Source organism: Mesoplodon mirus (assembly GCF_964341445.2).
Source record: "Mesoplodon mirus genome assembly, chromosome: 3".
In the NCBI taxonomy this organism is placed as follows: Eukaryota; Metazoa; Chordata; class Mammalia; order Artiodactyla; family Ziphiidae; genus Mesoplodon; species Mesoplodon mirus.
Window position 1 is genome coordinate 179,538,895 of NC_138978.1, and position 14,859 is coordinate 179,553,753.

General features: G+C 39.2%; 1 protein-coding gene across 9 annotated transcripts in view; it reads right to left on the reverse strand.

Moving 5' to 3' along the window:
• Positions 1-14,859, reverse strand: part of MIA3 (MIA SH3 domain ER export factor 3) — a 74,568-nt gene that overhangs the window by 7,904 nt on the left and 51,805 nt on the right. For all 9 annotated transcript variants that reach the window (XM_082613786.1, XM_082613784.1, XM_082613783.1 and 6 more), the window contains 12 exons: positions 14,059-14,190; positions 11,112-11,133; positions 10,323-10,411; positions 9,855-9,932; positions 9,659-9,769; positions 8,257-8,328; positions 7,973-8,077; positions 7,174-7,296; positions 6,953-7,064; positions 5,769-5,824; positions 5,588-5,678; positions 5,305-5,443 (listed from right to left, as the gene is read on the reverse strand). In XM_082613786.1, the coding sequence (XP_082469912.1) occupies positions 5,305-5,443; positions 5,588-5,678; positions 5,769-5,824; positions 6,953-7,064; positions 7,174-7,296; positions 7,973-8,077; positions 8,257-8,328; positions 9,659-9,769; positions 9,855-9,932; positions 10,323-10,411; positions 11,112-11,133; positions 14,059-14,190 (1,130 nt within the window). The remainder of the gene's footprint in view (positions 1-5,304; positions 5,444-5,587; positions 5,679-5,768; positions 5,825-6,952; positions 7,065-7,173; positions 7,297-7,972; positions 8,078-8,256; positions 8,329-9,658; positions 9,770-9,854; positions 9,933-10,322; positions 10,412-11,111; positions 11,134-14,058; positions 14,191-14,859) is intronic.

The following is a 14,859-nucleotide window of genomic DNA, read 5'->3' on the forward strand; positions in this document are numbered from 1 at the left end:
GATAAAAATGTGGGCAAAGTACTTTCCCTACACTGAGTTCGCAGTTCAATGTGTAAATGATGTACCTAACAACAGAACAATCCCTAAATCAGGAAGAGATGTGAGAAAACTGGGTCTTGAAAAAAGATCAGAGAGAATTTTGCTTCCAGGAATGAATGAGTTAGTCTGAGAACACTGAAAACAAACAGAACATTCGACAAAAAAATAAAGAACATGCTTGAAGGCATCAGAGAGCTAATATATTAGCTAGTAAGCTAATATGAGGCCAAGATCTAGTAAAAAAATGAAAAAGAATCTCAGAATTACATATAAGCCTGGCATCTGAAGCCACTTTCCCCCTAGGTTCACCTATGCACTTAAGACAATGTAGAGATATAAGGAGGCTACTGAATAGAGTTTTCAAAATATTCCTGGCTGCATAGAAAATGAAGTGGAGCTCAGGGACCCTAGTAAAAGCCCTGGGCTTTAGGTTGAGGCTAGAAAGAGCTGTGCACTTGGAGTACCAAATGAGCAATGTAGTGTCCTTTGAAGGAACTAAGACCTTTTTTTTTTTTTTTTTTTTGGCTGCGTTGGGTCTTCATTGCTGCGTGCAGGCTCTCTCTAGTTGTGGTGAGCGGGGGCTGCCCTTTGTTGAGGTGCGCAGGCTTCTCATTGCAGTGGCTCCTCTTGTCGCGAAGCACAGGCTCTAAGCATGCTGGCTTCAGTAGTTGTGGCATGCGGGCTCACAGGCTCTAGAGCGCAGGCTCATTAGTTGTGGCGCACGGGCTTAGTTGCTCTGCGGCATGTGGGGATCTTCCTGGACCAGGGCTCAAACCCATGTTCCCTGCACTGATAGGCGAATTCTTAACCACTGTGGCACTAGGGAAGTCCAGAACTAAGCCATTTTTGAATGACCTTTATTGCTGACTGGATTAAAATGACGACCACCTGCTAGAAATAAACTCAAATATTTTCTCTAGGAAAACAGCACCATTCTAGGCCCCAATTCCCTCTACAATGTTTGCCACTCAGTCAAAACTGTCTAGGCACCCCACAAGACACTGTGATTAAAATCTAAAAGGCAAGAGGAATGACCCATCGAGGAGCCACATAATGGAATTACCACACAGACTTTAAAATAACTGTGCCTTATATGTTCATGGAAGCAAAAGTCGAGATTACAAATTTCAGCAAAGGATTAGAAACTACAAAACTGAAGCACAGTAACGGGAATTAAGAACTCAATGAATGATTCTAGTAGCAGATTTGATAACTGAAGTGCGATGTTAGCACACTGGAAGACAGGTCAGAAAAAAAATCCAGAACGAAGCAAATACAGGTAAGAATGCAGCAGACATAGGGGAAAGTATTTTAAAAAAGGTTTAAGTGGAATCTCAGAAGAAGAGAGAATGAGGCAGAATCAACATATGGAGAAAGACCCCAAAATTCAGGAGGTGCTGATGACCTCCAACAGCATAAATGCAAAATAGTTCGGGAAGGGGAGAGGAAGGAGGAGAGAAACACAAACCCAACATCCACACCTAGGCACCGCCCAATACAACTGCTGAAAAACCGAAAGAGAACTTTTAAAGGCAGCAACGGCAGGGGTGAGACATCTGAACAGGGAAAATAAGAGTGATACTGGATTCCTTAAAGAAACTTCAAAACCAGAAAGTAACAGGTTATCTTTAAAGTGCTGGAATTAAATAACTGCAAAAATCCCAGAGCCAGCAGAATATCCTTAAAAAATGAAATCAAAATAAAGATGTTTTCACACAAAGATAGGTTGATGAAATCTGTCACTAAAGGACATTCTTCAAGTAGAACGAAAGTGATCCCAAAAGGAAGACCAAAGGTGCAGGAGAGGATGAAGAACTACAGGAACTACGGGCAGACCTCAGAGATACTGCAGGTTCAGTTCCAGACCACCACAATAAAGCAGAGAAAGAAAGTGAGTTTCGGAATTTTCTGGTTTCCCAGTGCATGTAAAAGTTATGTTTACACTATACTGTAGTCTATTATAAAGTGTGCAACAGCATTATGTCTGAAAAACAACATACAAGCCTTAACTATCAAATACTTTACTGCTGAAATATGCTAACCATCATCTGAGCCTTCATAATCTTTTTTTTTGCAGTACGCGGGCCTCTCACTGCTGTGGCCTCTCCCGTTGCGGAGCACAGGCTGCGGACGCGCAGGCTCAGCGGCCATGGCTCACGGACGAAGCCACTCCGCGGCATGTGGGATCTTCCTGGACCGGGGCACGAACCCGTGTCCCCTGCATCGGCAGGAGGACTCTCAACCACTGCGCCACCAGGGAAGCCCTGAGGCTTCATAATCTTTAAAGTAACATCAAAGATCACTGATCACAGATCACCATAACAAATATAATAATGAAAAAGTTTGAAATACTGTGAGAATTACCAAAATGTGACAGAGACACAAAGTGAGCAAATGCTGTTGGAAAAATGGTGCCGAAAGACTTGCTTGACACGGGGTTGCCATGAGCCTTCAATGTGTAAGAAATGCAGTATCTGCAAAGTGCAATAAAGCAAAGTGCAATAAAACCAGGTATGCTTGTATAAATATGTGTGTAAATCAAGTGAATACTGGCCGGGAAGCACTGTAATAGACAATAAAAACATCTTGTGGAGTTTAAGTATACAAAGAATTAAAATGCAGGAGTATCTTAACCCAGGAGGGAGTTAAAGCCCAGAAAGAGGTAAATCTATTGACTGAGTAAGTCCAGGATACATGCTGTGGTCTTTAGGGCAAGTATATGAAGACAAGTAAAGCAACCAATAACTACTAAGCTTACACAAGGGAAAAACAGAATTATTAAAAATATTCAAATAATCCAAAAAACAGAAAGAAGAGAAAAAGGAATATAGAACAGGCCATCAAATAGAAAGCAAATACCAATATGTATATTTAAACCTAAATATACATTTAGGCATTACATTATAAGGAAAAAATGAGTACTCACCTATTTATTTATGCCACAACTCACTCTAGAAAAGATTTTAAGGAACATAAACATTTGAGTAGGCAGGAGACTGCCAGGTGGAAATAATGTAAAAGGACATTTTTACTACAGAAAAAGCAGCATGCGTAACTACACAGAAGCTCAGCGTGGCATGAAGGAACTGTGGTCAGGTCAGGCTGCAGGTCAGGCAGCGTCAGAAGGAGCTGCAGGAGATGCACCTGGAGAGGCAGCTCAGGACAGCTGAGGGGCCCTGTGCGCCTGCCAAACAGCCGGAAATTGACCCTGAAGGGAACGGGGGACCTCCTCGACAGATTTTAAACCACATGATGATATACAAGGACTTGTATTTTAGAAAGTTCCTTCTAGAAGCTATAGACTTGGAAGAAGAGGTATAAGAAAGAGAAACTGGGGCTTCCCTGGTGGCGCAGTGGTTGGGAGTCCGCCTGCCGATGCAGGGGACGCGGGTTCGTGCCCCGGTCTGGGAAGATCTCACATGCTGTGGAGCAGCTGGGCCCGTGAGCCATGGCCGGTGAGCCTGTGCGTCCAGAGCCTGTGCTCCGCAACGGGAGAGGCCACAGCAGTGGAAGGCCCAAGTAACGCCAAAAAAAAAAAAAAAAGGAAAAAAAACAAGAAAGAGAAACTGGAGATAGGTGATTAGTTAAGGGCTGGCAGAAAAGATGACTTGGGCCTGAGCACACACAGTGGCTTTGTGGATGAAGTGCATGCAATTTGTGCCCTGACATGGTGACTGAATGGATGCTGGAAGAATTGAATAAAATAGTGCCACACTGACTATATCATAAAGAAAGACAATTGCCATTTAGGTGATTCAGATGACTACTGGTGGCAGAGAAGCGCCCTTCCCCCCCCCCAATATTTATTTACTTATTTATTTGGCTGCGTGGGGTCTTAGTTGTGGCTCACGGGCTCCTCAGTTGTGGCATGCGAACTCTTAGTTGCGGCATGCATTTGGGATCTAGCTCCCTGACCAGGGATCGAACCCAGGCCCCCTGCACTGGGAGTGTGGAGTCTTATCCACTGAGCCACCAGGGAAGTCGCCAGAGAAGTGCTTTTTAAAAAATAATAATAAATAATGAAATGGGAAATATTTATCTGAAGCAAGTCAGGTATTTAGAGCTAGCCTGAATAAAACTTGGAAAATCTAAACTAATTTCTTGGTGAGCAAAGAATTAGAGAAAAAGTTAGTGGTATGGTTCCAATGTTTAATGGCAACTGGCAATAGCAACCTAAGCATATGAAAAAGATTACATTCGCTTAGCAAAATAAGCCTGCTCATAGACTGCTATAAATGCCAAAGAGTGAAGTATAGGAGCAAACACAAATAGCAACTGCCACCAATAAACTATTTTAGAGGATTCAGGTATTTTTGGTGGAGAAAACTTGAACTATGACAGTGTATCTTTCAAAAGATATCTAACTCCAAATTTGAGATGTACATTTCAAAAGATTAATACCTAAACGTACGCATGAAACAGGTATTTCTTTTTTTTTTTTATGGTTTCCATATGGTTGTCATTTAGAACACATGCAGTTAAAAAGTTAGGGGCATGTGCTATAGAGTCAGAAAAACCTAGTACAAGGCCCTGCTTCACTACGATGTGATACTGGGTAAGTTACTTAGTCTCTCTGAGCCTCAGCCTCCTATACTTAATATACAAATAATAATTGTACCTATCTCATAAGTTGCTCTGAGGATGAAACAAGCATTTCTATATTCAAAACTCCCAACAACCTTGCCACAATTGCATATTATATATGTATAGTCTGAATATTGACTAGATTAAGTCCAAAACTTACAATACTGTCAGTATCTAAGTACTCCTTTTGAAGTATTTATTCTATTTAAAATCATGTCATACAAATCACTCAGGATTTTTAAAAGCTATATTAAAAACTAGTAGAACAAATGCAAGACAAACCAGAATGACATAACTAACAACAGCAAAAGTGGAATAAGTGGTGGAGCCTCAGAAAGGGTATGAATCGTCAAAAGAAGCACTTCCAGAACAGCAGCTGTTCGTACCTGTTAACAGCATAACTACTACGGGGTATCGTAACTACTACTAACTACTACTAGGCTACTATAGTAGTAGAACTACTATACTTCAAGTAAATTACAGGCAATAATTGCTGACAATTAGTTAAACTGGAAAAAAAAAAGGCAAGTTATGGGAAACAAGGTAGAAAGGAAGAAAGACAAATCTAATTATAGGCAGAAAAAACTATAAACAGTCTTTAAAAAAGACAAGATTATCTATAGTAGTACAGACATTTAGTTAGATGACAATATTGTTAACAAGGAACCACGAAAACCTTACTTTTGCAGAGCCATCTCCTTCTGCTGATAGAGCTCATTCAGAATCTCCACTTTCTGCCTCAGTGTTTTGCATTCATCTTCCAGTACAGCTTTGGCAGACTGCAGGGAATTGCGATCCTCCTCTAATTTCTTTATTTGGTCTGTAAGGGATAAAACATTTGAGCTTTATGTGCACAAGAACTGGAGAACTTACTGAGGAGGCCAGTGTTAAGGGGGGTGAGAACATGGAAACGGGAAGCCACTCTATTTTTCCAGTGGCAATTTCTTTTCAAGAAGCAACCTACCTTCCAGGTTACATTTAGTGGACATAGAGGCTCTAAGTTTAAATTGTAAAAGTTTTAGATCCTCTTCAACTACTGATATTGCAGTCTGGGTCTAAAATTTGCAGAAGAGAGAAACAGTCTTAAAAGTGAGGCATAGTAAGAATTCACAGGCGCTTATAGTACTCTATAAAAAGGATTATACCCGAGAAATGTCCATCATCTGCTTAATCTGCTTTTTCACCTTCTCACTCCGGTCACCTAAAAAACAAAAGGGGATTTCAGTGCTCTTTCCTTCCTTGCTGTTTAACTATATTTTCTTGATTTCCCCCAAACAATTATCATGTTCAAACATTCAATGAAAAAACAAACTAACGAAAAGAACTGATTCAGCTATTTGACTTTTAAGAGATGTGCAAACTTAGGTTGAAAAAACGAATTCCCAGTTTGTACAATAAAAATATTATCCATGCTGTACTTGAGCAAGAAGGGATATGTGAAGTCAAGCTCTTTCTCCTCTCTCAGATCTACCTGCCCCCAGTCAAATATCTTATTTAGAAAGACTCATTCCTCTGCTCTCCCCTTGAATCTGCTACCAGGTGTAGTTTAAAACACCCACAGTGTGAACAATCTCCAACCTGGGATAGAGTGTCTACAAACATTTCTCTCATCAGTAAACACTCTTTCCCTTTAGCCTCCACTCTAACTGCTTAGTTAAGTTTACGGCTCCAACCACTCGGTACTTTTGAAATTGGTTGTGGCCCTAAAACCACAGAGCTACAGAAGTGATAAGCATGAAGTTCAGAAGGAAGTTTCTCCTACTGAGGAGTGTTCAGTAAGTACACAGAGCTGGGAGACAGGACTGATGCTGCTCTGGCTCCAGTGCTGTACCACAAGCCAGCAACCCACCTCTGCCCAACGCATACAGACCTGCATCGTCGTCCCTTGGTATCCACAAGAGATTGGCTCCAGGACCCCCTCCCCCACCCCCCCACAGGAAACCAAAATCCGTGGATGCTCAAGTCCCTTATATAAAATGGCACAGCATCTGCACATAACCTACACACATCTTCCCACATACTTCATCTCTAAGTTACTTATAATACCTTATACAATGTAAATGTTACGTAAACAGCTGCTGGCATGCAGCAAAATGAAGTTTTGCTTTTCTCAACTATCCGGAATTTTTTTCTCCAAATATTTTCAACCTGCAGTCGGGTGAATCCACGGATGTGAACCCACAGATTCGGAGGGCCAACTGTACAAATTCAGTGACAGGCGTCTACAGCTTTAACCCTAAAGAGGAAATTCAGACCGCTGAAAAAAGCATCAGTGTACTTAGAGACTAGAAGGCAAAAAGAGGTCCAACCTCCCTGAAACCAATCTTACCTCCCACTTCTCCATTTGCTAATTCATCTGATTCATTTCCTCCTTTATTTTGACCTTCAGATTCAGATTCACAATCTAACTGATTCAACTGTGTAATGCAATTAGTCAAAGCCTAGAAAAGAAGCAAAAGGATATTTATTAGAAAGAGCCTCTCAATTTCAATTACCCAGATTCACGAGAATTCACGAGAGTTAAGCATGTATTCAGGAGAATGCACTCACATTAATATTATCATCCTTGTGAGTGAGAGCTACTTCCAGATCCTTCTGAGACTTCTCAAATGATCTGATTTGTTCACTGAGCTCAGCATGTGATTTACTCCAGTCTTTGATTTCTTGCTGCAACTGGAAAGTTAAAACACGTGAATTTCTGAACGTTATGGCTTTTGCACTGGAGACAGCAAGACCACAAAAAATGAGCCAGGGAAGCAGGGAGCCATGCTTCTCCTTGGCTCGTCATTCTTGGTTAAGGGAGAGGGGAGAGTGACTCCATCCCTCAGAACTACAGTGAGAACCTAAGAGCTGTCAGGGACACTGATCTAGTGTATTGCATCCTTCAGAAAATTGCAGCCAGTTCAAATAATTCACTTCCAGTAGGAATAGAAGGGCACGTCTCACTGCCTACCAAGTCCAGACTCCAGATCATGTAACCGTCCCTTGGTCAGAGAAACAGTAACTGCTCAAAGGAGGGTAATAAATACCTAATTCTTTGGTCTAAGAAGCACGTCCATCGCCCTCTTGAGGCTATTCAAGTTAATAACTGGCTGGTGCTGGATGAGACAAAGACTAAACATCCTGATAGCTGCAAGGAATTTTACAAAAGAACAGAAAACCTAGAACAGATGGAGAATGTACACATGCACTCAATTTGGGGAGCGCAGTTTAAACCCTGCATATCTAAAAATTGAATCCTGCATACATACTTCATTTCCTTAAACACCATATCCAAGAAAAGATATTCAAGAGGTAATGCTATCTGGTTTTCTAGTTTACATAATCTATGACGTTAACTTCCCTTTACCTGCTCTTTCTTCTTCTTAAGTCTTGCATTTTCTTCTTGAACCCGATGGCATTCAGACTTCACTTTCTCTTCACTAAGTTTAGCTTCATTAAGGGCAATTTGAACCTAATGCAAAACACTCCTGTTAGAGCAATAATTCCAAAGAAAAACACACAAAAAGTTACTTTCCCAATTAGACATACGGTTTTTGTCTTTTGCATTTTCTAGCACACATCAAATGTTTGCTCCTCAAAATACTAAGACATCATATTAATATATCTTCCAGGAATTGTAGAGAGCTTTACCTCTGAAAATTCTGAGGCATTCATTGAAATAACATCTTTTAACTTCTCTACAGATTTCTTGTTTTCTGATATCTGCCATGGGAAAAAGAACACAAAAATGTATTAGAATTTCAGTAGAAACACTGGGATATATGATAAAAAGAAGAAACATGAACAAAACACATCCCAGAGCCATCCCCTAGATAGCAGGTAAAAGCAGGTGATCCAGTCTTGGCCTAGGAGAAAAGTCAACAATGTAAAGACATGAGGAAAGAAAATACTGAAAACATAAATATTTCATACCATCCGCAACGTTCCTAGTTATGAAATAATGTGGTACATGACGAGCCAAAAAAGTCAAAGGAAAGAAAATGAAAAAAAAAATTCAAGTAAACCAGTTCACATCAATGATTTTTCCTAGTGGTAGAGAAAAAAATCCCAAGGTCACTTAAAAGTTCTCTTGCTAAACTAAAAATGGCTGGACTTGAGGGGGAAGAGCTGAATCTCAGATACAGAATTCCAAAATGTATCGAGGAATTTGTCACGGAGGTGGAGCCTAACTCTGCACTCTTTAACTGTGGGCTGTGCACAGTAACTTCCTTCCAGAGAGTACAATATGCAGAGGATGGAAAAAGGGTAACTTTATAGCAGAGAAACCTGGCAAATACTACCTCAGCCAGGTGATCAAGCTTAACTGGGTGTGCGATATATGGGAACCCTCTCTACTATCTTTCCAACTTTTATGTAATTCAAAAACTGTTCTAGGGACTTCCCTGGTGGTGCAGTGGTTAAGAATCTGCCTGCCAATGCAGGGGACACGGGTTCGAGCCCTGGTCCAGGAAGATCCTGCATTCTGCGGAGCAACTAAGCCCGTGCGCCACAACGACTGAAGCCTGCGCACCTAGAGCCCAGGCTCCGCAACAAGAGAAGCCGCAGCACTGAGAAGCCCGCGCACCACAATGACGGGTAGCCCCCGCTCGCTGCAGCTAGAGAAAGCTCACGCGCAGAAACGAAGACCCAACTCAGCCAAAGATAAATAAATAAATAAAAATTAAAAAAAACTGTTCTAACATTTAAAGTTTATTTTGAGAAAAGAACCATGCAAAAACAAATCAAAACAAAGTACTAAGACCACTCAAAGGGGCAACTATTTCTTATTTGCTCTACATGTTCCAAAGGGCAGAGCCAAGCAATATGAAAATTACCCAGGGCTGAGGACAAAAGTACTTCCGAGGCCTGTAAAATTAATAACTTGGGGTATTAGCATTTAAAATTCCACGAAAATGAATAGAAGTAGGTTCAACTTCCCTGACTCCCAATATTATTCGAGTTCAAGCACGGGAAAATGCAGAGTTCATCTCACCCAACCTACAAAATAGTTCAAAAGCCAATTTACAGTAACACTTAACAGCGAAACTCTTACCAAGTCCTGATTCTTCGCATTCTGTTCTCTCTCAGATTCTAACATAGCACGCAAACTTTTAGCTGTGTCACCCAGAATTTCATTAGTTTCCTCAAGATTCTTGATTTTATCCTACAAAAAAAGGTATTAATAATAATTACTCATTATTTTTCTTTTGTCTTTAGAATGTAATCTCAAAAAGAGAAGGGATTTTTACCTTAAATCTAATTGCTTCATCAGAGAGAATCATGTTTTGTTTCTTGGTTTCTTGAACATGTTTCTTTGATTCCTTGATCTAAATAAAATAAAGCATTCAAAATTTAGAAACATAAATTATAGTGTTACCAAAACTTAACTCAAGGACTTCCCCGGTGGTTCAGTGGTTAAGACTCCGCACTTCCACTGCAGGGAGCACAGGTTTGATCTCTGGTCAGGGAAGAACCCACATGTCGGGCCGTACAGCCAAAAGAAAAAAAAAAAACTGATCTCCAAACAGGAGATCCCTCAGAGAAGAAAGCAGTACTTTACACATATGATGATTGCTTCACATTTGGATAGTTTGTAGGAGATAAAAAAAAATTTTTTTAATATGATTTAAAAACACCATAACAAGTGAACTATAAGACAGGAGGAAATAATTCGAGCTGGAACCACAGGGGGAAAAAGCTAAAAGAATAATTAATACCTTCTGCTCATAACTTGATAATTTTTGTACAAGCTCTGCATTTTCTTTCATGATATTCTTCAACTTCTCAGAAATTTGCTGTTCAGTGACTGAAAAGGGAGGGAAATACATAAAATCATCAAAAATTGAATCACCCAACGCATGAGCAGCAAAGACATGCTATCTGGCACTCTGAGGGAAATGAACTCAGCATAACTGTTACGGCTTTAAAAAGCAAACTGTAGTTAACAGCACTAAAGGGTGTAGAAATATGAAAAGTTAAGAAAAACGTAATAATGACCCTTACTTCAATGAGATTCCAACTTAAATTTATTTCAAAGACAGGAAATATAGTAAAATGTCTTAGCTCAATGTCTTTCCCCTTCATGAGCACCTTTCGTCTCAGAAAATGTGATCATTTCATATATATGCCATTTGTAAATAGAAACAGAAAATGTAAGCATATTGACATACCTCTATTCCTCAAATTATCTACTTAACTACGCATTCACTGTACTGAGTAAACCAGTAGCACAGGAACACTGTTCACAGGTAATAAACTGCACTACTTCAACATTCGATCTGCCCGAGCCGAATCCTCTTCTCCCTGTTGCCACCTCAACTCCTATCTCATCGACTAGCATCACCATCTACTCTGTCATCTAAGCTGGCAACCTAGGATTAGTAAAATGTTCAGGAGTTAGTAAGTCACTCAGAGATCCGAGGTCACCAGATCTACTGTCAGCTTGCACAAAACTCACATCAAATACCAGTACTGAGGGAACAGGACAAATAAGCCTGAATATTTACCTTGATATACTCTATTCTTTACCTAAAAGAGAGAGAAATGAAATTAAACTTGATATCAAGACATCTTATTAACAGAAATATTATAGTGCTTAACACAATAGTCAAATCATAACAGAATGAAAATTTAATAATGGTTTGGTTCAGCATAAGGATCCACAGGATTAAAAAATAAGAAAAGGCTAAAAAAATGTCAAATTTAATTGGTAGTGATACTTCATTAATAGTTTCTGATAGATAAAAGCACTAAGGTAAATACCTTATTTTTGCAACTAAAGATACATTCACGGGGACTTCCCTGGTGGTGCAGTGGTTAAGAATCCGCCGGCCAATGCAGGGGACACAGGTTTGATCCCTGCTCTGGGAAGATCCCACATGCCATGCAGCAACTAAGCCCGTGCACCACAACTACTGAGCCTGCGCCCTAGAGACCGTGAGCCACAACTACTGAACCCGCGTGCCACAACTTCTGAAGCCCGCGTGCCTAGAGCCCGTGCGCTGCAACAAGAGACGCCACCACAATGAGAAGCCTGCACACTGCAATCAATAGTAGCCCCCGTTCACCACAACTAGAGAAAGCCCAGGTACAGCAATGAATACCCAACGCAGCCAAAAATAAATTAATTAATTAAAAAAAAAGATACGTTCACGTATCTTTTCAATGAGCACCAATCTTATTAAAAGAGCACTTAAGTTCCATAATGGAAAGGGTTTATTATATATATGGAAGTTGCTAAGAGAGCAGATCTTAAAGGGGGGGAAAGGGGAAAAAAGATCTTGTAACTATGTATTGGTGATGGATGTTAATAACTAGACTTATTGGCAATCATTTTGCAATATATACAAATATCAAATTACTATTTGTACACCTGAAACTAATATAATGTTACTAGTCAATTATTTCTCAATTTAAAAAAGTGAAGAGGAATAGTGGTTTCATATTAAACATACTAATGCTTCACTTGTCCAAATCATTTATTTGACAACCCCAAATAGCCAGAATGAGATCTAGAAACAATGATAATTGAAAAAGACTCTGAGGAAACACAATTAAAGGCATGATTGTTGTACTAAGATATGCCTCTTTCATCAGAAAACATCTTAGAATTCCTAATCAAAGTTGGCTATTGGGTGAATTTAGAAATCTAACAGACTAGAGCATCTGATTTTCCCAACCCCCTAAAAATAGCAGTCATAAATCTAAAAGGGAAAAGAAGACTGCTATAGGAAAATACACAAGCAATGAGAGAAATAACAGCTAACATCTTCTAAATCATCTCCTAAAGACAGCACCGAATTACAGGAGAATAAAATCCAAGCAGTACTCAATTTTTTAAAAAGTGTTACTAAATGTCTTTGTAACCCAGAACTTATTTCCCTTGTCAAACGTCATGGTGATGAGATGCTCAGATCAGTCCACAAATCATCCGTGATCTCAATATTATTACAGTATCTAATACCATTTTTAATGATGCTGTTCCAGGAAACTGCATTCAGAGTTCCAACGCAGAAATAAATAACTATTTCTCTAATGTCACAGCCTTGCTAATGAGGGAGTAAGCTTCCTTTATCCTTTCACCCAAATCAACAGGCGAGGGAAAGCAGGAAGATGCAACAAGCAGGCAATGAGAGTAGGGACCAAGGTCCCAAATGTTGAGGCTGCGGGGGCAGCAGTTAGGACATAAAGCCTACATAACCATCTAAAAACCTAAGCCATGTCAGGGCTTTTGAGATGGGAGAGTCAAGAGTGGGAAACAGAAAACGTTTTCACCGTGTTCCCTTCTGTTCACCCTTTCTATTCTTTTTCCTTGTATCTGAGGGAAAGCCCCATGAGGTTTAAGGAGTCTTCACAAGAATCCAGGCAAAAGACCCTTCTTTTTAAGTGATTTTACAATCACTTGTGCAAGGAGAGAAAGCTTAACAATGACATGTCTGATAAAATTAAGAAATCAGAATACTCAAAGTTTAGAGTGGTACTCATCCCCTGCTTTTGGCCATTTAATTGTTAAGCTTCAACTGAAACTGAAAGCTTTTCATCTGCAAAGCTCATTTACACAGAATGACTTCTTCCTCAATTATGTTAGATGACCACGAAACAGAATCATAAGCATGTATCTGTACAAGAATACATACATACATACATATATATATATATGTATATAAGCAGGAAAGACAAATTATGCACAGAAAAAGACCCTAAGGAATAAAAATTTTAATAGTGTGTCTCTGGACACTATATAATATGTATTTCCAAATAAAAAGATGTTTTCTGAACACAACAGCACATGATCAAATTAGAAAAATCTGTGAAACAGATATATATAAGGAAAAGCACTGAAAATTTACCTCTTCTCCTGATATATATTTTTACCATTTGCAGCATTTTTTCTGTACGTATATATGCGTTTATATAATACACAGTTTATCTATACTTTAAAGTCTTGGTTTCTGCTTTTTTCCACTTAACATTAAATTGTGAGCACTTTCTGTGCCCCAATGTCTTTGTAATACATACATTTTAAGAGCTGCCTAATATCTCATTATATAGATAAACAATAATTTAATAACCCCCCCCACGATGGATCATTTAGGTTCTGTGAAGTTTTCACTCTAATAAATACGGTTCCATTTTTAACACCCTGTACAAGATCCCTAATGTATGATCCGTTACTTCTTTAGAATAGACTATTAGATATGGTATTATACTATATAAAAGGACATGAACATTTTTAAGGCTTCTGATTTATAAACTGAAGTTTTCCCATTGAGATTATACACATGTCGTCTTGTTCACCTATGTCTTTACCAACAAAGATTACACTGTTAGCTTGGATTATAAATATTAATTTGTGTTCAACTTAGTAACTAAAAAAGAAACAAAAGGGCAAGTGATTATAAAACAGTCCTGTATTTATGAGTCTAAAGGTGTACGTTAATTTTATTTACTCACAGCAAGGACAGTTCTCCAGAAGAAAATGGCAAATGAAACAACTCCTAAGAAGGCAGTGGTAAGTACAGGCTTCCAGGGTAGTCCATAAAAATCAGGCCCAGGCTGAACATCATCAGGCAATGTAGCAACTAGCTGAAATAGAGAGATTAGAAATTGTGGGAAACCTGAAAGAAATTTACAATAAAGCAGTCACAGAGAATCATCCGCAGAAATCTAATTCAAACTGCGTTAGATAGCGATCCCCTCAAAGTTCTTCAATAGTTTCCACTGCTTCAATAAAAAGAGGATACTGGCAGCTTCCTATTTCTTATTTGGCTTGACGTATTTTTAAACATTATAAATCTGTCTTTACGTTGAGCTTATATTTCCATTTTGCGATAAGCCCTACACATCATGTTGTCCAACACATGGCTCGAATCCCTCTGGATCATACTTTTCTTTCAGCTGGTTTTTATGACTTAAACCACATAAAACAAAAAGTTGAAATATACTATAGAATCTTTTATGGCTTCAAATAAAACCGAAGTGATAATGAACAACGTAAACAATCAGCTTTTCCTCTAAGATTTGAAATCTTAACTGTTTTCTACTCACAGAAGGACAAACGCTAAGAAACTGCAAACATTTCCTGATAACTGGTTTAGATAGACTGTCTTCTATAAACCCAATATTTTCATTTTAAAAGTTTCCTCAAAGACAGCGCATTAAACTCCTGTCTGCTTCTACACTGTTTTCACGGCCCTGTAGACGTTAACTATCATATTGGCCCCATCGCCCAAAGGTGCGGAGGATAACGTGAAA